General features: G+C 37.8%; 1 protein-coding gene across 2 annotated transcripts in view; it reads right to left on the reverse strand.

Annotated features, from left to right (window-relative positions):
- Nucleotides 1-25,001, reverse strand: part of LOC136718776 (potassium voltage-gated channel subfamily KQT member 5) — a 123,559-nt gene that overhangs the window by 4,759 nt on the left and 93,799 nt on the right. For both annotated transcript variants that reach the window (XM_066696509.1, XM_066696508.1), the window contains exons 4-12: nt 20,410-20,585; nt 19,907-20,032; nt 17,600-17,710; nt 17,150-17,245; nt 13,228-13,322; nt 12,001-12,027; nt 6,324-6,541; nt 3,043-3,151; nt 566-697 (exon numbers count right to left, since the gene is read on the reverse strand). In XM_066696509.1, coding sequence (XP_066552606.1) covers nt 566-697; nt 3,043-3,151; nt 6,324-6,541; nt 12,001-12,027; nt 13,228-13,322; nt 17,150-17,245; nt 17,600-17,710; nt 19,907-20,032; nt 20,410-20,585 — 1,090 coding nt within the window. The remainder of the gene's footprint in view (nt 1-565; nt 698-3,042; nt 3,152-6,323; nt 6,542-12,000; nt 12,028-13,227; nt 13,323-17,149; nt 17,246-17,599; nt 17,711-19,906; nt 20,033-20,409; nt 20,586-25,001) is intronic.

Raw genomic sequence — 25,001 nt, forward strand, 5'->3', positions numbered from 1 at the left:
CTGAATGTTGAGTGAATTGCCCATGTAATGAATACATGAAGTAAAAGCAGAAATGACTACAATGTGTCAGTTTATTAGGTTTAAAAAAAAAATGATAAACAGGATTTTAATAATTTTGATTTGTCATTTGCTTTACATTCTAAGCATATAGGACACCTTCTGGAAGCACTATTTACTCTTATGCAGGTCCATAGCTTTAACAATTGCAAAGTTTGTTTAGTTGTTGTCTTTTGCTAGTTTTACTTTAACTCTGTTATTCTTAAAATCAGGGCTGGCCAACTCTGCTCCTTTAAGGCCACAAGACCTCATTTTTTCTGTTCCCTGTGAGCTCAGAGTTACCGAACTCAATCAATTATTGACTTAATTTGTCACGACTACCAGTGTTTCAAGGGCTTTAGACATTGAAAATCAAATCATGCCTGCAGGAAAAGGATGTGGCTCTTCTGGACCAGGTTTGGCTTGCCCTGATTTAGCTGAATGTTTTTATCATTCTTTCAATTTTATGTGGTTTGGCAACCTGGCTTTAACAAATGAGAATGACAAGGCGCTATATAACAGCACTCACCGGGTCTGCAGGCTCTTGATTCTACACAACATGTCCAAATGTCCAGCTGAATACTGTTCAATCACGTCCTTCACATCATACGGTCGCAGGGTCTCCTTGAATTTTCTCTTTGCAACATGAAATTTCATAATTCTGCAAAGAAATGCAAAACAACTTCTAGGAATGTTATGGAATCAAAACAGAACTAAAGCAATTCAATCCTAATATCACAAGATAAGCACAAGCAGTCTGGAGTGTCAGTGGGGCGTTGTATCGTGGAGGGGTGTAATATTGATTCCAGGTATTAACTAAAGAAACCAGGCTCGTGCTCCCGTTTCTAAATATGTTATATACAATTTGAGTGTGTGTAAACTATTTACATAATTTGTGTGCATACGTTAAACACTATCAATGTCTTTCTCTCTATCTATATGAATATGTGTTGGAATTGGATTTTTTTTGCTTCTAATATATCTTCTGGGCTTTCAGTGCTTTCTTTTTAGTGTGTTTGGGGAGTGACTCTAGAAAACAAGTTCCATTGCAGACTATTTTAAAGGCAAAGTTAACATGCATTTAAAGTCAATTTTCTTTACACAGAGAGACATGTAATTGAATCCAATGCATGTTGTTTTGTATTTTATCCTCTAAGAGCCTCCTTGTCTGTCTGTACCTTTATCTCAGTTAATGTGGCGGGTTTTAGCAGATTAAACGGTTTTCAATTTACAATAATAGTGAAACTGCCAATCCGAGGAGAGCAGCCCTGGTCTCCTAGGTATTTCCTCTCAGCTGTGCTGTTTGGAGATCGGATACTCCACGATCGACTTACTCTAAATAAATAAACAACACCCTGTCTTTCAGTTCCAGGGCTGCTAATTAAGTTGTTATTTTTAGGAAGTTGATACCTTTGGTATGTGTGGTTTAGGGAATTCAGAACGGAAAGGTTTGGGTTTCGCAAAGTAATGAAAGACAGGTCATGACATTGCTAAATCCCAGGCACGCCGGCCTCGGATCGTTTTAGAAACTGAACTGATCACAGTCTCACTGGGAACATCCACATTAGGCAGCCAGGCACAGATTTAGCACGGTTTGGTGCTACAGTACAGTACAGTACAGCACAGACTTTTTTGTCAGTGGAAAAAAAAAATCTTTTCTAGCTGATACGTAAGTAAGTTCAAATCCTTAAATGGAAATCTTCCCACGTAAAAGCTCCTGTTCCTGAATACCTGATATGGAAAAAAATACTAATTTATTCAGGTCTATACAGGATTATACTTTAATAACTCAAGTCATAATCAAGAACCATTCCTTAAACCTCAATTTTATCTGGATTATTGGAAGCATATTACTGCACAGATGGAGACACATTTACTGATTTAAAGATGACCACATGTCATGACATGTTTTTGGATGCATTATATACAACTGCCACTAGAGGGTGGAAAAAGACAAAACAAATCCATGGAGCCCCTCATGTGCAAAGCACAGTAAACCTTTTTAATTAATGCATTGTGACTGGCGTTTTAATGTTAGTTATAAACTCTCTATCAAAACTGTATGACATTCACTGTACAATACAGTAGAGTAGCCACTACACATAATACTGTACACACAATACAAAATATGTAATACAAAAACCAAGCTTTTTTTCATCAAGTGACACTTGTAAAACAAAAAAAAACAGCAACAAAAACAAACAAACAAGCCCCACAAAAAGTAATTGTGAGAATTGTGAGAATTTGAGAGTGTTGAATTTTGAATGGTGTTAATTTCATAATATATGACAGCATGTGTAAATAGAAGTGTGTCATCAGGTTTAAACGGATATAAAAAAGCACTCATTCATGAGGTAGAAACAGCAATGAGTCACTTCAAAGCACTGACTGACGAACGTCAAAATGAAGAGAAGCTTTAGCAGGTAAGGAGGTGGAAGTGGTCTTTAAGGGCAGAAGTGATGATTTGTAGCCAACACTACACACAAGATAACATTACATGACACTTTAAAACGAAAATGAGAAGTGGGTGCTATTGAATTTACCATATATAACCGTAAAGCGCTAATGTTTTGATATAGCAGCAGAAACCAATATAACACATCATTCCCTTATGTGGAAGGGAAGGAATGTGCTACAATAAATTAAGGACTTAACAGCACCAGACGTGATAATTTTTCAGTGTCAGAGAGTGGAAAAAGACTACCAGGCACTCTTTATATAGGGCTGTGATATATATACACAAAACTGACCCCTACTTGAAAAAGGTTGGAGAGACAAGTAGTACAGAAATTAGGAAAATGACTGTACACCTGCTCAACACCAGGTTTGATTTTGCGTCTGTGAATTACTAAGCTTGTCTTTGTTGCTCTGATATGTCTGATGTAGACTGTGACATGGGTTGACTTTGGATAGTAAAAGTAGCTCTTGTGTAGAAAAACAGAGCGGGAGTAAGTGCCGCAGCAGGATATTTTCATCTGGTTGCATGTCTCCTCCCCTTTCACTCACCTGACAGCCCTAATGACAGATTTCAGAGCAGGGGTGAGGTCCTCCACCGACACATCACAATGACACCCTTTCTCATCAAAGCCGTCATCTGTGCCCAGATTGGTGTCGGCTGGAAGACAAAAAGCGATGGTAAATCAACGAGGCCATGTCAGGATGTGTTGGACACCGTCTGAGTGTTGTCATTAACGCACTAACAGAAAAGATGGTGACTTGGTGTCCCCTGATCCTGACAGCTCAGTCAATACTTCTCCTACCTGGCTAGTGTACTCCATTAAAGGGTGTCTAAATCAGCTGATATTTTAGCTTCAGGCTGCTGTGTTCTTGCTACACATTTTGTTAAATAAATTAGTCTATTTTGGGCTAAAATCAAGGCATTCTATGCAATTTAATAAGTTCAAGCATGATAATCACTGCCTTACCATGTGCAGCTCCTAAAAGCACTTGCCTTCGCAGTGAGGAGGGAATCAGCATTTGACTAGCTTGGTTTCTTTTACTCTCAAGTGGTGCTCATACAATACTATTTTAAACTTTGTAAAAAAAAAAAACAGCTTTAAAGTCCTTTGACAAAGTCTGGCATGGACATCCTTCATATTACTTGAAAAAACGTTACTTTTCCTAGCAGGTCATGTTAATAATCATTGAAGGAAAACTACACATCACATTCTGCACATTAATACATAGCTGGTACATTCATCAACAAATAGATATCTTTGAATCTGTACTACTATTCAGTTTGTTTTGACTAGTGGACAGGTTGTAAAGAGCACTGGAAAAATAACACACAAGACAGACCAAAGATGTGATCAGGGCCTTGCAAACCTACTTTTGCCAATCATCTGTGAGTGTTACCGAACATACTAGGTCTAATATATATAAATGCTGGTAAAAGACAAATATAAACTAATTAATTCTCTGGCATATTGCTAATGGTACAATATTTTGTTTCCTGGAAACAACACATTTCACAAGTGTTGTGAATTATGTGATACATCAGACAGAGGTTGTGTGTTGAAATGCAGAGTCAAGCACTTTCCACATGTTTATTGCCCTGGGTAAAATCTATTCGTAATGTTACAGAAAACGAGGCCTCGGAGGATTGCCTGCTTTACCTCCGACATAAATCTTGTTCGGTGGCTGTTATTTTCATAGGTTACTTATAGACTTTATAACCCCTAAAGAAATGTTCCCTGCTGCTGGGGACAGATCCCTGTGTCTAATAAGCTTGGTGATAACAGCAATAGGTGTTCCAGGACAACTTTGCACTTTTGCTAAGTTACAGACCCTTCAGTGATACATAAGATTTAAGTGATGCTCTATTTTGTAATACATTTGATTTGTTTTTGACTAGTGTATTCATATTCAACTATCAGGATGCAGCAGTAGTATTCATAATAATGTGCGTTAAATGATTCATTTGTGAAATAGAAAAGCTCCTTGGATAATGTGACGTTAGCAGAGCCAGTCTGTGTATATTGTAGCCACAGGGTATTATTAACCTATAGTAAGCCCTTAACTGGATGCTATGAAATACATGATTGCTTTGCTGCTGTATGGAGATTTCTTGACTTCGAGAACACGGTTTCCCCCATCTGGATTATCGCTGCATTTAACTAAACACTGCTCTGTATTGCATTTCTTTATCTCAGAATGGATGTGATAAACTTTTAGAAAATTGACATTTAATGGAGAGGGTTACTAGTTACTACATTTCTAGTATTAATCTAAACAATATGCTATGGGTAGTGGTTTTCTCATACTGTAATCTGAATTTCCAAAAAATCTGAGATATCATGTCTGACCAATAAAATTAGATTGGTTTCTCATGTTAACTTAAATCATTAAATAATATCCCCCTATTGGGAAGCAGAAGTAAAACAAAACAAAAAAGTTGTGTCCTTGCATGCCCCTTTTGAGCATTTGAGAAAAGTGGCCTACATTTAGTTTTTTCAGACAGCATACACATTCTGCATACTTAAAATTACTGTGATGGCTATGCAGCATTTTATTTGCTGTACGAAAGCTATTTCAATAGAGGAATTTGTTTTTGTGACACTGCCTGTGCAGGTGGGAGAACTTTTATATACTCCAGTGATTTCACATCCATCTCTGTGTTTGGCACTACTACACTGCCTGGCGCTAATAAACAAACAATCACCACAAGAAAAAAGAAAATAATAGAAAACACAAAGCAATACTAAACATATATATTTTAAATCCTGTAATTCCTCTGTCTATAATTCTCAAAAGCAGGACGTTAGTTTAATTCACCCAGTTGAGTTTCATTAAGTACTGATTAATTGCAGCAGGAATACCAATGAAACATAATTCAAAGTAAAGATTTATTGACATACTAAACAAGCTCTGGGACAAAAGTCAATTTCAGAGTCAGCTGTTGATCTGCTGAAATGTCATCATTTAGCTACCTCCAGAAAGGCGACCATGATTTGATTGTACTAGGACTGAAGGGAAGAACATTTGTTTTGTATGGCAATTAAAACATAATCATTCATCTCTATTATATTATTTTATAATCATTTATATAAAAGAGGAGAAAAGTTAAACTTGATCAAAAAACACAGTAAACCAACACATTATTTGGCTTCAAACCTTCCAACTGCATTGAAGGAATTCAATATTTTTTGTGCGGCCTATATATCTAGATAAGATCTTGTTGTTTTCAATGACGTGTGTGTTTTTGTTGTATTAGAAGACAACTTTGCCAGAAGCAATATATCCCAGGCTTGATAATGCCATGAGGTATAAAATGCACAGAGACATTTCGCTGGCTTGTGACATTTTTGACAGGAATCTTTTTCTCAACCAATTTGTAAAATACCCCTGAGAATAGCCAGCTTGTGATGATAATATGGAAAATTTCTTCAAGAATGACAGAATATCTGACCTGCTATATAATAACGTCAAAACAATCTCAATTTGTGGAATTCATCAGATCAAACGAAATATGTTTATTTGATATTTGTTATATAAATAAATAAATAAATAAATACATAGTTGTACTGTATGAAAGGATTTGAAAGGAAACAATCAAGATGTGAATCGTACATTTACGATGCTCCGAACAGCATCATAGTATGTTTATTTTGTTTAGAGACAAAGGGAAATTGTGGATAGTTAGAAGTCGCCAAGCAATGTAAAAAGCCTATCAGTTAGCTCACTATGATGAAAATACATGTATAATGTTTCACAAATTCACCCTTCTTTGTCCCACTGCAGAAATGAATAAAATGGAAGCTAGCGAGGCATTGGAAGAGAGCTAGTACCATCGGGAGTGGTCCTGGGCTGGCTCTTGAGCCGGAGGGAGGGGCGGAACCGGGTTCTGTCATTGAAGCTCCAGCTCTTCTGCACCTTGGCGGGGCTCCCGTCTGTGGTGATGTCAGTGCTGGGCGAGCGGCGATCCCCTACAGACGTCTGCCTGTTCTTCATGCTCTGCCCTCGGGGACTGGCCATCCGTACCCGCTCCTTAAAGCTCAACTTCTGGCTGCAAGAGAGACAGATATACGGGTTAAGCGACATTACAGATCAAAATATGACAGCTTACACTTTTCTTTAAAAAACAAAGAAATTAAGTGCATCTTTAAGTGTGATGAATGTCACGATTCGTTAAAAATGCTTTGGAGAAAATAAAAAATGTTCTGAATTATCAGAAAAAAAAAGTCCTGGGGAAATCTGGGCTCCGTGCATCACAGAAAACATGGGATGCATAAAGCAGAGTACTGCTGCATGCAGGACGCTCTAGCACAACTGTATCTCCTTCATTCGGAGTCAATAGCAATATGTTACAGATCTGTCAGATGTGTCTCAATCAGCATGACACTGATGGATATATAAGATACGAGCACTTCCACCAGATTCTCGGCAGTGTGAATACAAAGATGAGGACAGATTTATGTGTGTCGCAAGAGTGCTGCACTCTTTGGTAGTCTTGGTAGACTGCAACGTATTAAACTCTGCACACCGGTATGGGGGATACCAGTAGAAACAAATTCCAAGTGGAACTCTTCTCAGCTTCTCTGCCTGGTTGAATGAAGTAAAAAGGCAGCTACCATTAATATTGAATTCCTCTAAGCCAAACTAAGTATAAAATGAAGATGCAAGAATGCAAACCGGTTTTTGATTAAAGGCCTGGGGCTCAAGCATCAAGACAAAAGCATGCAGGACACAGAGGCAAGCAGCAGGCAGGAAATTGCTTGTAAGAGAGGAGGCACATTTTTCATCATTTGAACTACTGAATTCATGCTTTTGTTCCATTATCCAAATGGCCCTGTGCGTAGCTGTGTACATCTCCAGAGGTTGTGTTGCTAATTTCTGACTAATCGTTAGCACTGTTGCAGGTGAGCACATCTCAGGCCCTGGAGGACAACAATCCAGGTGGTGTAATAGGTCTCCCTGATTCACCATCACATTAAGCCAATAATGAATAGCTTTAGGTAGTCGAGAACTCGACTGACAGAATGAAAACTTCATCATAATTAAAATAGATACTCTTGGTGCAAAAAGCACAGACATATTTAAGGTACTTAAATATCTCTGTTCTAATGGATTCATACATTTCTAACAATCAATACAATGTAGAAAGAACTTAAAAAAGTTTGTCATCATACTGCTTAAATATTTTTGTCATTTAATGTTAAAAACACACTCCCTGTAATCATCACTGCTGTGTTTTGTGAGAAATGTTATACATGTATATACAGCATGTGCAGCACCCTGCTGGGTCCAATTAAGAGGGTTCTTGAGGGAAACAATTATTACTGCACCTTATCAGAACTACTACCGTACTCACATAGAACATGTGATTTCAGTTTCTTCTACAAATAAATTGATGAATTAGTACTGAGTTAAATACAGCGCAGGAGAAAGGATGCTTCTCATTCTGTGAGCACTGTCTGATACTGGGGAAGCCATGATGCCTCTTTCTTTCTACAATATTGAGTTTGACTTGCAAATTTGATAACAAAATCACATGGCAGGCAGCCACGGAATGCTCCTTTGAGTTCTATAAGCTATGAGATACCAATTCGGCTGAGAAAGATACACAGGTCAGTGAAGCCCAGCTGAGACGCATACCAGCGCTCTTGGCATGCCATCCTGCAATTCCTAGCTAATGAACTGAATCAGACACCGGCTCCACAGGCCAGATCCAGGGGGATTCTTCCATATGGCAAGAACGAGTGGACAGTATTGAACTAGCCTAGTGCGTGGTGCCTTGTTTTGCACCATAAATGAATTGCTACATGCCACAAGCAAAGAGCTAGCATTTCAGTAATCTGCCAAGACATTCAAAAGGTATGTTATCCTTGCTGCTCTACATGTTCACCTTCTAATGCCTTGTCTGAAAAAATAAGAAAAGAGAAAGAGAAAAATAGACTAGGGTCACAGGCTGCATGCTGGGCACAGGAGAGCAAGACATTTGATTCAATCTGGGAAAAAATGCCATCTACTATAATATGTAAATATGTGACTTTATGGTTTATACAAAGGTACCACATTTATTAAAATGACCAGGGTGCCTGGTGGTGATAGTGGGGGGAATTTAGGGAATATGGGGCTCTGATTCGGGAATATGTAGGCTGATGGATCATCTTTGGCAAGCAACAAGCAGCAAAAGGTATTGACAGGCAGCGACAAAAAAATCAAACCCACCAAATCAAGAAAAAGTCCCTAGGAAAGGGGTAGGGGGCAGGGGGGGGCAAGAACATTTGGAAGGCACTTAGAATGGGTTTCATTGTCCATGCACCTGCTGTTAGTTTGCATTCTCAAAGATCATGTGACTAGGAGGGGATGCTGGGTACCTATGTTTCCGTGATGTATACATCCTGAAGAGCTTCTGTTTATTACTAAGAACCTTACTAGGAATGAGGGGAGATAGATTATTACTTGTCATTTCACTAATAAAGAAAATTGATTCCTTGTCAGAAAGTAATAGTGCAAAGCCAGAGTTAACAGGGCACACATTCAATAGAACTTGCTTCGGACATTTACAGTTCAACATTTTCAGACACAACTGATGGGCAGTGAGGAGACTTCTACAACATTTTGAAATGATTTGTAATATTCCTACTGTATGCTATCGAATAGGGATGATTGATTATTTTTTACATCTTTTCAGGAGGCAGAGGGAGGGTGTGTAAATTCTGCTTAAAAAACACTTAAAATCATCAACCCTTTCAGCATCCTTTGTACACATTGAACTACTGTTTTTCCATGATTGCTTGACAACTCTAATGTGTTTTACAACACAATTTAGTTTAAGTTACATTAAAACATAAAAACATAACAAATATACATTTTTTTTTAATTTCATTTTTAAAACAAATAGTCAATCTCTCCTGGGCAACATTATGAAATACTAAATAGTATTACTTCCATGGCTTAGGCATTTTCTTGTTCCTGTTTTTTGTTCTCTTTTATAGTGGGTTTGCCCACATAAATGATAGAGCTAACTGAAATACATAAGTATTTTAAAGACCTATGTAAATTTGTTCTTACCAATAGAGTATTATAACAACAAACGTTTTAGCGAGAATTTGAAAAGACATTTGGTTATAATGAGTACAAGGAGCTGAATTAGTCAAATAGTTTAATAAATATGTCAATAATTAATGTCAGTATTAGTATTTAAATTAATAAAGTTAGTATAGAGTAAATGCCAATCTTTATATAGACATACATACAGATTATGTATGTGTCTGTGTATATATATGTAACATATATATCTATATATATATATATATATATATATATATACACACACACACACACACACATCATATATATATATATATATATATATATATATATATATACATACACAGTTAGGTCCATAAATATTTGGACACTGACACAATTGTCATCACTTTGGCTCTGTACGCCACCACAATGGATTTGAAAGGAAGCAATCAATATGTCCTTGAAGTTGAAGTTGAAGTCCTTGAAATCTTTAATTTGAGGGTAGTTACATCCAAATTGGGTGAACAGGGTAGGAATTACACCCATTTTTATATGTGGCCCCCACAATTTTAGGGGCTTAAAAGTATTTGGACAAACTAACATAATCATGAATTAAATTGTGAGTTTCAATAATTGGTTGCAGTCAATGGCTGCCTGAAGTCTGGAACCCATAGACATCACCAGATGCTGGGTTTCTTCCCTGGTGATGCTCTGCCAGGCCTGCACTGCAGCTGTCTTTAGTTCTTGCTTGTTCTTTCAGGCGTTTTGCCTTCAGTTTTGCCTTCAGCAAATTAAATGCTGCTCAATTGGATTCAATAAATACAAGGAACCAGTTCCCTTTTCAGCCACACATGCCCATGACATAACATGCTTCACAGATGAGGTGGTATGCTTCGGATAATGAGCAGTTCCTTCCCTTCTCCATACTCTTCTCTTCCCATCATTCTGGTACAAGTTGAACTTTGTCTCATCTGTCCATAGGATGTTGTTCCAGAACTGTACAGGGTTCTTTAGATGTTTTTTTGGCAAACTCTAATCTGGTCTACCTGTTTCCTGTTTACGTCTTATGGTAAACCCTCTGTATTTACTCTGGTGAAGTCTTCTCTTGATTGTTGAATTTGACACAGATACACCTACCTCCTGGAGGGTGTTCTTGATCTGGCCAACTGTTGTGAAGGGTTTTTTCTTCACCAGGGAAATAATTCTTCTGTCATCCAACACAGTTGTTTTCCATGGTCTTCCGGGCCTTTTGGTGTTCCTGAGCTGACCGGTGCGTTCTTTCTTTTTAAGAATGTACCAAATAGCTGATTTTGCCACACCTAATGTTTTTGCTATCTGTCTCATTGGTTTGGGGAAAATGCCCCAAGAACAAGCAGAAACTACAGACAGCTGCAGTGCAGGCCTGGCAGAGCATCACCAGGGAAGAAACCCAGCATCTGGTGATGTCTATGGGTTCAGACTTCAGGCAGTCATTGACTGCAAAGGATTTACAACCAAGTATTGAAACTCACAATTTAATTCATGATTATGTTAGTTTGTCCAAATACTTTTGAGCCCCTAAAATTGGGAGGACCACATATAAGAATGGGTGTAATTCCTACATCGTTCACTCAATTTGGATATAACTACCCTCAAATTAAAGATGAAAGTCTACACTTCAAGCACATCCTGATTGTTTCCTTTCAAATACATTGTGGTGGCATACAGTTTGGTGACACACACACACACACACACACACACACACACACACACACACACACACACACACACACACACACATATATATTTCATTATAATAATAAAATAGTGTTTTGTTTTTTGTAAAAACAAAATACATTTAACCACAATGTTTTGAAATAATCTTGAAAGACTTCTTGAAAGTACCAGTTCATAAGAAATAAGTAGTATAAATAACCACTAATGGAAAAAGTACATCATCAAATAACTACAATGACTGGACAGCATCACCTCAGAAAGGCTACACAAACAATTACAAATCACGACAATTTACTGTTTAAATATTTTGAATCTGTAGACGTAACAGCTTCAGTACACACAGATATTTCCTAATCCCACTTCACAGGTTATGCTGTAATTTTTGGTAAATGAATTGGCCTGTTATTAAAGCTCAGTTCAGAAACTGAATTTTAACAACAGCTTTTTTTTTTTCTTCATTTGTGATTTATTAATTCAGAAAAGAGTTCATTATTAATCTACCACAAGTGCACACACTTTTCAATGAATACATTAATTTTCACATTTTATCTTTATATATTCATTGTACAGTAACACTAACTCAGTGGCACCAAATGCTAAGTGTCTCAACATTGCGTGATGCATATCTAATAATATTCTCTACTCAATTAGCATTTGAATTTTGTATTATGTATTAATATAGGTGCAACTGTACAATCAGAGCACAGACGTTTTGGTCTAATAAAAAATGAACAGACATTTACTGATTTCATAGATATAAGTGTAACAAACCTGCTAGAAGATTCCCCTTGGTCTTTCCTTCAGATGTTAGTAAATAACAGAAAAGGGGATAAAGTTAAAGAGATTAATTATTATATATAACCACACCCAGAAGTTAATGAAAGAGACAAGCATGAATATGCATTTATATATTGAGAAGTCATCAATATATTCACCTGCTACACAAACAAGAAACAATTCTGAAAACACACCACCAAGCACGAAAACAAGTAAGCAAGCCAGAAAGAAAAGACCACAAACATCACAAAAACAAAAACATTCAGTCAATGCGGCAAGACAAAACCACAACAATTGGCAACAAACACCAAGCAGGCATGCGGTTTATGCACAATACATACCACGGCAGACTAGAAAAGCTTTTCACGTAAGGGAGACAAATAACGGGGGACCTGCAGATTTGGTATTTAACTAATTTGGATACTGAAATTCCTGTATTCATGAAGGAGTGGGAATTCATGGTTAAATCTGGAAAAAAGAATCGTGAACTGCTATGACATTCTATTATAACACTGCAAGCTATATATTCGGTGAAAGAGATTAATTTAGACGTAAACACATTAGTATCTTATTTAGTTTTTTAGCAGATGGCTCACCCAATATTTCCAGGCTCCACTAATATCTGGGTTTCATGGCAATGTGGAACAAATAAGTCCAAAAAGTGTCCATATACAATGCTTTAGGTACTGTAGAACAGGTCTAATTTTACGCTAGCTGATTTTATATGAATAAACTGTGGTCAGCATATCTGTCTATTGACACAATATGCTCCAGAGGTCTAAAAACAAGAGTCTCCTGTCCTGCAAATTCACAATCAACCTTCCAATATTGTCCTTACTTAATCTCACTATAACCACCACCGGGGAAAAGTAAAATTGGCAGCCATATAGTTGTATTCAACGTGAATCTTTAAACGGTGTACTTGTAGTGGTACAATTAGCCTGGGATAGGGATAGGAGGTCTCTTGGGAATACATGTCGCAGGGAGCCTGGACAATATTGGTCTGTTTGATGGCTGTGACCCTTTTTAATAAAAAGGCAAATTAAAAATAAACAAATAAAAAAAGAGAGAGAAAGAAATAATGAGAGGTACTGAGAGAAAGAGCATGTGTGAGAGAGAGAGAGAGGGAGAGAGAGACAGACCAAACAGAAATACCAAATATTGAAAAGCTACAGGAACACAGACACCAAATACAACACCAGCTGCCATAGTTGTACCTACTTTGTAGGGCTGCAGGTATGCAAGGCCTTCAAATGAGGCTTCCAGGTAGCAATGGAAACCGAGTTCTCATCAGCCGCATAACTACGCCATACACACTACGTGCAGGATATACAAAACAAAAAAAGAAAAGGAAAAACAAAACAAAACAAGGCCAGAGGGAGCAGGGATAAAACAAAACAAAAATTGAAAAGCAGATTAGTAAAACCCAATACAAGTCATGGCTTTATCATCATTCATAGCACATATACATGCCTGAGTGGTGGGAGAACAGTTTCATAGTATCGCCAGGTGGCATTCAGGTATTTTCGGCTGCCATCAGTGGAGTAAAACCGCCATGAAGCCTGGTACGGGAGGAGAGATACAAAAGGCACAAAGGAACCACAACGTGTGAAGCAAAATGTCAGAAAACGGGACTGTCACACAATTGTTTTCACCAACAGTTCTGTCTCGACCAACAGACAGTGGTTTACTCCATTGACATAAAGATGGGCACAGGGCATGCCACCTCCTTAAAGAAACAAGGCACGTTACATGAAGAAAACTTACAAGACACTGAAGAAGACATACAATAGGGCAGGAGTTTAATTTAGTGTTTTTATAATGGATTCTTAAGCCACAAAAACACAACACTAAGGATCCACACTTCCAGTATGGATGTCCTCTGCACAAAAGTGACGTCAACTGCAAAATGAAATCATACATTGATGAAGGGTTTGAAAGGAATTAAATTAAAAATCATCAGTTATCATCAGTTTGAGGAATTAACAAGTTTCTATGTATTGTATGGTTGTGAGTTTCCACTGAACTCACTGAACTAAGAATGAAACCGTTACTATTCCTGGTTTCACCATTAAAAACAAAGAAACCATCCATTGAGTTGTAGAAATTGTGAACTGTCTATTAAAATGAAGTATTGTCCTCAGGGATAGTCTTACTCTGAATTCTTTCCATGAAAAAACCATAACATATTTTCTCAATGTTTCCTTTGGATGTAATAAAAAGTGATTAGTATCAGCAATCTCAAGTTTTGGAATGTTTTTAAAATAAACAAGAGAAATATTACGTATAATCAAAAGATCCAGTTTCACTGAACCAAGAAATAAAAACAATAATCTTTCTATACACCTGGCACAGGGCAATATTTGTGAAAGACACAAGATTGTGGTGTTTTTTTTATTCGGGAAATGCATGGAATTGCAGTAAGAAACTTCACATACTCCCTTTAATCAACGGTTGTACGTGGCTGCTTTGGAAAAGTTTTCAAAGGTACAATAATGTTGACCTTTCATTAACTCTTGGTTCATGACCACAGTTTGGGTAGGTTATGAGGCATGACATTTCCATAATAATGGTATTCAAAAGATAACACATGTGTTGTTTCTGAGGGAAAGACAAATTATTAAACGCAATCTTTTTTCCTTTCCCCGTAAAGTGTATTTTAGAAAGATTTTTGAAATCATTGAAATCTGAATGCTGCATGGTTCTGAAAACAATAGGGTTATACTTCCAGTGATACCACAGTTATTCAAGCAACGTACCTGTGTTTTATTTCCATTTTTAACATACTGAAAACACTCTTGTACCATTTTACTTTTAACAGAAAAACACAATCTTATATATAGATATATATATAGATGCATCTAATTCTAGGATGTAAGACCTTATATATTGCTTACTGTATATCTTGTATACACTTCTGTAAATTGGGAATTTGTAAAATGTATTATGCCTTGAATTACACTGTATTATTTCACTTTGTGTTGCGCTTATATTTTGTAAGTCACCCTGGACAAGGGCATCTGCTAATAAATAAATAATAATAATAATAATAATAATAATAATAATAATAATAATAATAATAATATATAGATAGGTACAGATGGGTGACAAATTAAAGGAAAACATGAATAAATTAGTGGCCGAACATAACGAATGCAGATGCCTCCAAACAGGTGTACTGCATGATACAATTAAGCAATTAATATCCTATCATGCTCTGTGGCATGTATACAAATGCTGAGCAGGCCCAGCTGACCTCAATTTTGGATGGCAAGAGGAGATGGCAAGAGTAGAGTTCAGTGGTGCAAAAACTGGTCTACAGAGATGTGGAAAAAAGTGATATGGTCAGAAGAGTCATCCTTCACCATATTCTCGACAAGTGGGCAAGTGTGGCAACACCAAGAGAACGGTTCAGGCCTGACTGCTTGACCCCTACAGTGAGGGGGTCCAGAGGCTCTGTTATGCTGTGGGGGGCATTTTCCTGTCATGGTTTGTGTCCACTTGTCCCCTTAGAGGAAAGGGTCACTGCAAATCATTACACAGTTATTCTGAGTGATCACCTTTATCCTGTGGTGACACATTTCTCTCCTGATGGGAGTGGTCTCTTCCAGGAAGACAATGCCCCCATCCACAGGGCACGAGAGGACACTGAATGGTCTGATGAGTATGAAAATGATGTGAATCATATGCTATGGCCTTCACAGTCACCAGATTGAACCCAATTGAACACCTATGGGAGATTTTGGACCGATGTGTTAGACAGCACTCTCTACCACCATCATCAAAACCCCAAATGAGGGAATATCTTTTGGAAGAATGGTGTTCATCCCTCCTTCCAGTAGAGTTACAGACACTCGTAGAATCTGTGCCAAGAGCATTGAAGCTGTTCTGCCGGCTCATGGTGGCCCTACACCTTACCGAGACAATTTATGTTGGTTTTTCCTTTAATTTGTCACCTGTCTGTATATATCTTCTGTTTGACATCTTGTTCTGGATGTGGTCAAAAAAAGCCCTATTAGGGGAATTCACTCCCCTCCCTATATAAAATACACTGAGCATTTTGCAATATACTCTTTAAATTTGGTAGATATTTGACAATGATTGTTGACACAATATTAATGAGAAAGAAATCTACAATTAGGAAGAAAAGGTTCAGAAGATGGAATTGCCATCAGTAGCAGAAGCACATACAATTGGATAGAAAACAACCTATTTCTCATATTGCTTGGTTTTCATGCACATAGTACAGGAAATGTTAAACAGAAGAAAAAGCCATTTGCTTCTGTAAATCTCTGGAATTAAGGTCATTATCAAGATGGACAAAAAGGGTTACATTTTTATAACTGTTAGTTTTGTGGGGGGCATTTATGTCAAAAAGCTAGTGCTTCTGTGCATAATAGTACTTCATCATTGTCTTATTTAATTATCCTAATCCTTGAAGGATTTCAAAGCTTAAAACAAATATAATGTGTGCAGGGTTTGCTCCAGCCTTCTTCTACCCCTGCCACTGATATGATTGAATTCTCTTTCCAGGGTAATTTAGAAGGCTTGACTGGGGCAAATGACAAGTGACACAGTCTGCACTACCCTGTTTGGCCTTTGAAACTGGTTTATTAATCTTTACTCAAACAGAGCATGCAGCCTGCACACTGAATAGACAGACAAACGAGGACGGGGGGAGTTTCAGACACAGGATGCAATAATAATCACTCAATCTCCCAGTGAAATACCACACATTGAATCATAGGGGGATTTACAGTGAGTGTTTGGCCACAACAACAACAAAAAGAAAACAAGCTATGTACACATACAGGAGATTTAAGAAGTTTCCATGAACTCCTTAAATCAAAAAATAGTAACCATGGATGGAAGGTCAGAGGCTCTAATGATATACTTACTGTGCATTGTTTTGGATTGTTTTCTCTTGTGTTTTTATCAGCTGTACACATTTTCCTGAACATGTATTTTGGGAAAAGTCCTGAAACTAAATCCTTAACCTACAGCCAAACACGCTAAAGTTAATAGTGCCAGAGTATCTGAAACCCATTGAGTGTCAAGACAGAATCCAGTAAATGTGATAGAATGACAAATGCACATAAGACATTGTACACCACCTTGAAAAGGGTTCAAGTTTACAATTTACCTGTATTAAACTGGCTGCTGGGTTTCTTCTTTTCTCAAAGTGTTTCTGCCGATGCTGCTCTTGAACCTTCAAAGCAAATCCTGAACCCAGAATCCCCTAAGAATAAGAAACTAAACATTACCCACATTTCTACAACTATAAATGTGGAGAAAATAGATTAATTATTTTAAACAAACAATATTATTAAAGAGTTACTTTATTGGAGCCTTTAGCTTCAAAGGGTCATAAAAGCTAAGGCTAACAATTGTAAGATTAAGACAAGATTAGGTGACTCAAACAATACTTATTTTAAGAGACTTTATACAGCAGTTAAGAAAGAGGTCTTCCTGTAATAAGACATGCAGTTTTCTTGACCATCCAGAAGGTCTGCCATGCTGTGTGCAATTCTTTGGTGTTTGGGTGTATTGCGAATAACTCCACCAGTACTCTCTGGAGGGGTGAGATACTCACAGCAGGCAAAGCAAAGAAGGAGATCCCAAGCAAAGCAAAGCCTGCAGATAAAAGTCTTCCTGTCCATGTGAGAGGGGTCTTGTCTCCATAACCTATAGTGGTCAGTGTGATCTACAAACACAAATGGGGAAAGAAAACTCATTAGAAAGACTTCGTCACCTTTATATAGCTCATCCATCTACATGCAGACAGCGTGACACAGAGCATATATTTGTATTAAAACTGACATTTCTTACAGAAACTCTCACTGTAATCCACTAGGGATCTCTTGAACTCCTATGGTAAGATATAGGATGCTAGTTGAAACTGAAGCTATACAAAATAATTAAAAACAACAATTTGTAACATTCATTAATCAAAGTCGAGCTTATCATAACGAACAGAGCCCAGATTTTCAGTCCCCCCATGTAATTTAAATTTCATATAGCGTATTCAACCGCTATAAATAACTGTAACGGAATATCTACTCCTTGCATTACAGTGATGTAGTCACTGACATTTCTGGTAAAAAAAAAACAAAAAAGGGGTTTACAGCTCTTTCTGTGCACATAAATGAGTGGTTCTGATTGCTTGGGCAAGAACGCTTTACGACCTGAGCCAAAATAAATTTTATAACTCCAATTAAACTGCACGATCTGTCAGATTAATATTACAAGGCAGCCTTTAAATGGTATTCTCTGGCACTAGTCCGGTGCGGAGGCTGTGTGTTTACGCTGCCAAAACCTCACAGCTGTCCTGGGTCACTGACAAATGACCAATCTCACATTACCGACAACACTGACCCGGCGAAACGCCCAGCGCACCTGCTGCCGTTTCCTCTGAACGTCAGCGTGTGATTCATGCATATAGAATGCTTACAACAAGCTCCAGTGATATCGGTACGGATTTCTTTCATCCGCCAAAACTGGCAGCATCAGGCAATGACTATAGATAATCCCGGTGGTATTTGCCGTTTACAGGGCAATTTAATCTGTTTATGAAGAAGCTGAAGAAGTGTTTTGCTTCTGTTGCTGAAGAAGCAGCAGTGTCATAAATTAATTATTTGATGGTTGTATATTCCTGAGGACTGTCTTAATCTTTCCCATGTTTAAAGTTGTCTTGAGGAGTTGACAAACAAATTTGTATTCAACTTGATAGAGTATAGCACGAAAAATGGTTGATTGCCAAAATAATCAAAACACATTAAAACAATTAATACCAATAAAACAAACATATATACATAATGCCTGTTCTAACATAGATTTCCTTACATTAGCTAAATTAAGTAAAAAAAGCAAGCGATTATTTCTAGCAGGTCAATCAATACATGGGTCATCAACCTGTACGGATAATAGTTTTTAAATGTTTTTTATCAGGGTCTCTTCTTCTTTAGTAAATTTAAAAAGCGTAAAAGGTTCATTGCAAACCCAAAGGTATTTAAAAATTAATATCCTACAAATTGTTTACATTGATTTGACTTTGGTTCTTCCCAGTTTAGTTTCAGAAATCCATTTCTGACTGGAATGCTTTAAATACCCCATTTTCCAGACCAGAATATATAATTCCTCAGTCTGGGAAATGTATTTCCTGTCAGTAAAAAGTAGTAAACTCCTTTAAAGAAGACTCCTAAGGACATCTGGGTGTGGAGTGTCAGTCAGGGTCATGCATATTCCTATAATGCAATGTGGTCAACATGCTGTGTAGATATGGGTGCCACTGGTACTCAAATTATATATAAAACAAAATGCTTTCAGTGTCTCTTCTCCACATAATAGTCAAGTTAAAGTATGTTTTGATTCATTGCAAAGAGAATTTGAAATGCTTAGATTATGCTTAGTAATAATCATGGAATGGGTCCCAGAAGTTTGCTGTACATAAGCATTAATAGTTGAATTACAGTTTTTCAGGCAGAAAATGCATTTAATACAAATTTGTTAATTAAGTTGCAAACTGGATCTTGTGTTGCTCGGTTGTATATTTTTATGAGGATTTTTAAAAGTTAATTATGAGGAATTGTTTTAATCTATTTTAGGAAACATCCTGTAAAAGCTCCTGTGGATCATTTCTGTAAGAGAATCAGCTCAGGGTTGTTCAGACAGTCTAATCTGATGACACAGGATTGCTTGTGTTCTTGAGTGGTGTTTGCAGGTTACCTAGGGGATATAATAAAGTAAGGTTTGTAGTTTAAACGATCTATGGAAAATTTAATACAATAGCAACTGTAAAAGTAAATATTTGGAAATTATAAATATATGCTCTGTTGATGGATAAATAAAAACCTTTTAACTCAATCAGAAACAAGTCAGAATATTTATTTTATTCACTTACCGTGCCCCACCACAGAGCGTCGGCATATGTAGCAAACTGTTGGTTGGCGTCTTTTTCCACAAGGTAGACGAGAAATGATGAAAATATGAGAACAAGAAATCCAATATACCAGGCAGTGACTAACTCCTGAAACGAGAAAGCACACAGAATGCATCCCCAATTAGGTTTGGCTTTTCTATTGGAGAATAAAACATTGTTACACATAGAAACCCCCAAAATAGAAACAAATACAAAAATATATCCAGCCAAAGGTGTTCAGAGATTTAAGATTCTATGTGATATGTATTCAGAAAACTCCAATATAGCACGGACCTTTCACTTCAACCATATAATATAGATAGGTTAGGTGACTAGACCAAAATTGATTTCCATCTGATTTTCGTCACAGTTCTGCGAAAGGTATCATACAAAATAATTAATAATAATAAAGGCTTCCTGGATTGGGATTTTGAGACCAACACCATGACATTGCGGTTCCTTCCACATTTGCTATGGATGCCTACCTTACTATGAGCATAGACAACAGAGCCCAGGAGCTTCCAGGTTCCTCCTCTCCTGTCCATCCGCACCATGCGCAGAATCTGCAGGAAGCGAAGACTCCTCAGAGCCGACGTTGCGAAAATGTTGCCCTGGCTTCCGGCAGAGACGACGGCCACAGAGGCAATAAGCACAATGATATCTGGAAGATAGCAGATCATTGTTACCAGTTCCTGTTGGTGCTGTGTATTATGTCTACAAGGAAAGAACAGTTTGTTTTTGCACTGAATAAAAGCCCTCTGTAGCCATGGATGACACCCCACAGATTGTATAGTCAAAGTGGTGCTTTTTATTTATATATATATTTTTAGAATGCACCAGCCATTCTTTAAAAGGTGGCTATCTTTTAGTTTTAGTGAAGATATCTTCATTATCCGGATATGTTAAATGTTTTTTACCTAACAAAAATGCAATATAATGCAAGTTTACATTATAGATGTACAGTGAAAGGAGACACTCCATATGATCACCAAATACAGCTTCATCTGTGATTTCCATATTCATTATTTCAAACTAATTTTCTGTTTTCAGGAATTCTGTCATTTTATTTTCCTGCTTTAAGATTTAGCTTCGCAACACTGACAAATTGCTCCCGTCTTCTTTTAATTATCCGCACTGTCCTTCTAATGCCACCCCTGAATATCTGTATTTGCAAATGTAAGAGGGAGAACACCTGCTAATGATGTAAAGGTTGGGAAATTAATTCCATTAACACCTACAAAGAGACAGTTAATTTTCAAAAGACTTGGAAAAGGGCACAGAGATTTGCAGGATAAATAACTGTGGAGTGGTTTACTTTATATTGGCAGAATGATCATTAACAAACTGATATGGAGCTCAGATATCCCTGTTGTGTATTTTACAGCCGGAAGGCCAAAGGGATCAGTGTGCTTACATCATTTACAGCAATCAAGAAGCAGTATAAGAATTTGACTAGAAACCCAATTAAGAAACCTAGTTTGAATCAATTCAGTGGGCTAATAATACAAACATTACCAAGTTATGTTCTACCAGTGGTATTCAGTGTCAGTTACCAAGCTGGACTCGAATACACACTGTTACTCTTACTGAAGACAGCAGTTAAGAAACACTCCTGTTCTGACGCTGAAATAATTACATAATTACTCATGTCAAATTGCTTTCCAGTGGTAGATGTTAACAAAGAATAAAAGGCCACAGGAAGTTCCACAGCTAAGCACTTCCTATAAAACAAATCCTCAAAAGCACAAGCTAATTAGAAAGTTCTATTCTTAGAACAGAGATCTCATTTTATTTTCCCCCGAAACAATATTTATCAAATTTGATGGTTCAGGGACTGTGAAACTAGCTGGATTAATGTATTTCTTCAATATTTCTTTGTTTTCAAATTAGAAAATGGTGTCATGGCTTGGGTTGCCCTCAATGGGATGTTGTAGCCACATTAGAAAAGGAGAAAGAACTACAGTGAAATATGACCAGTCATAAATCATGGCCATTGTAAGCCAAGATGAAAGACGCTGATCTATGAAAAAATGAACTACTTATGGAACTGAAATAATTCAGTGACAGGCAGTGGAAGAACTATTCAATCTTCCATTGCCAGGAACAAATGAAAAAGTCGGATATTGAGATATTATCAGTCTGGATCATCTGTTTATTTTAGAAGCCTAAACAGGCATGGCTAGGAATTGAAACTCACATGCCTACTGTTATGTCAAAGACATCTGGACTTTTGATTTACCTACTTCTGATTCTACAGCAATGTCCTGATTCAAAGTGCCATCCTGTCTGTGGAATCCTTCCCAAAGCTTGACATCCAAGCTTGGCTCAATAGGATTTACTGACATTTAATGGTTTATTTTTTGGGGGGAAATTAGAAAGTGCTGCTGCACAAGGTTACACCATTACAAATGCCATCAAATGTTATGGCTGTTATTGTAAAAGCTCATCTAATACACAAGGTGGTGACAGACAGACAGACAGTTTTAGATACAGTATAAAGGTGCATACAGATTCTTAATGAGACCGAATCCCTCCCCTACGAATGCTTATAAGACAGATGTTCCTCTTGACTACAGTATCCTAGTAAATGTGTATAGCTTTGGCCTCTGCAGTTTATAACCACCGTTTGTTTGGCTCTATAGAAATGAGAAAGCCATAGGTTTCTTTGAATTTATAAATCATCCCAGGCGTACCATCCAGACATTCCCACAGAGTTCTGAAGAATAATAGTAGGACATCCGAACTCAGGAAACTACAACCACTGCTTCACATTTTCACTTGGAACAAGCAAGCAAAACAATTGTGTACTTAGTTGGTTAAATGACTACTGCTAATAACACACAAAGATACATGACAAGGCTAATTCAAGATTTATGTCATAATGATACCATACATTTTTAGCTGACATCTGAATATTTCTATTTTTTATCATGGAAAAGGGAACAATGTTGTTGCACATCACGTCTTTACACACCGTAAAATCCACAATCTCCCTGCAGTACTCTATGTCTCACACTTAATATGCTCTGAGGTCAAGTGGTAAGACTCTGCGATTTGTCTGCGATTTGATCCGGCTTCTGAATTTAGCTGTGGGTCATACGTGGTTGGAGGTAATTGCTGCTTTTGATGTGTTGATATAGAAGGTCTATTCCAGAGGAATCTGATTTCTCTGCTTTAACGCCAAGCAGGTTGTCATAAATCAGGACCTGCCATATTAGGTTTCTGGCACACTGTTTGCAGGAAATTCTTCAGTCACATGGATTTATTTGACACGGCATGTGAAAGATGCCACTGGATGTAGAAAAAAAAAACAACAACAACAAAAAACCACTCTTTCACTGGATTGCATGCAAGCCAGGCACACATACAATTTTGAGGTTTACTCTCACCGATGAAGTACTCAGCAAGTTATTTATATGATTTATTAATACTTCTGTACAACCACGGTGGAGGTTGAATTTAAAGTTTTGCAAACTGGAAAAACAAATGAGAAATCAAAGCAGCTCTGGTCTCAAAGTATACTCAAAGTGGCTAATTTCCTCAGCAAATAATACCGGAACTCTATTCAATGACTTAGGAAGCAACTTTATAATGCTATTGTTTTTGGAGTGTTGCTGTTTTATCTCTATATTGGTCTTTATCTTGTTGAGTACTCTATCAATATCACTTTGGTCTTTTACAGTGAGGGAAAAAAGTATTTGATCCCCTGCTGATTTTGTACGTTTGCCCACTGACAAAGAAATGATCAGTCTATAATTTTAATGGTAGGTGTATTTTAACAGTGAGAGACAGAATAACAACAAAAAAATCCAGAAAAACGCATTTCAAAAAAGTTATAAATTGATTTGCATGTTAATGAGGGAAATAAGTATTTGACCCCTTCGACTTAGTACTTGGTGGCAAAACCCTTGTTGGCAATCACAGAGGTCAGACGTTTCTTGTAGTTGGCCACCAGGTTTGCACACATCTCAGGAGGGATTTTGTCCCACTCCTCTTTGCAGATCCTCTCCAAGTCATTAAGGTTTCGAGGCTGACGTTTGGCAACTCGAACCTTCAGCTCCCTCCACAGATTTTCTATGGGATTAAGGTCTGGAGACTGGCTAGGCCACTCCAGGACCTTAATGTGCTTCTTCTTGAGCCACTCCTTTGTTGCCTTGGCTGTGTGTTTTGGGTCATTGTCATGCTGGAATACCCATCCACGACCCATTTTCAATGCCCTGGCTGAGGGAAGGAGGTTCTCACCCAAGATTTGACGGTACATGGCCCCGTCCATCGTCCCTTTGATGCGGTGCAGTTGTCCTGTCCCCTTAGCAGAAAAACACCCCAAAGCATAATGTTTCCACCTCCATGTTTGACGGTGGGGATGGTGTTCTTGGGGTCATTCCTCCTCCTCCAAACACGGCGAGTTGAGTTGATGCCAAAGAGCTCGATTTTGGTCTCATCTGACCACAACACTTTCACCCAGTTCTCCTCTGAATCATTCAGATGTTCATTGGCAAACTTCAGATGGGCCTGTACATGTGCTTTCTTGAGCAGGGGGACCTTGTGGGCGCTGCAGGATTTCAGTCCTTCACGGCGTAGTGTGTTACCAATTGTTTTCTTGGTGACTATGGTCCCAGCTGCCTTGAGATCATTAACAAGATCCTCCCATGTAGTTCTGGGCTGATTCCTCACCGTTCTCATGATCATTGAAACTCCACGAGGTGAGATCTTGCATGGAGCCCCAGACCGAGGGAGACTGACAGTTATTTTGTGTTTCTTCCATTTGCGAATAATCGCACCAACTGTTGTCACCTTCTCACCAAGCTGCTTGGCGATGGTCTTGTAGCCCATTCCAGCCTTGTGTAGGTCTACAATCTTGTCCCTGACATCCTTGGACAGCTCTTTGGTCTTGGCCATGGTGGAGAGTTTGGAATCTGATTGATTGATTGCTTCTGTGGACAGGTGTCTTTTATACAGGTAACGAGCTGAGATTAGGAGCACTCCCTTTAAGAGAGTGCTCCTAATCTCAGCTCATTACATGTATAAAAGACACCTGGGAGCCAGAAATCTTGCTGATTGATAGGGGATCAAATAC

This window comes from Amia ocellicauda, chromosome 23, assembly GCF_036373705.1.
Source record: "Amia ocellicauda isolate fAmiCal2 chromosome 23, fAmiCal2.hap1, whole genome shotgun sequence".
In the NCBI taxonomy this organism is placed as follows: domain Eukaryota; kingdom Metazoa; phylum Chordata; class Actinopteri; order Amiiformes; family Amiidae; genus Amia; species Amia ocellicauda.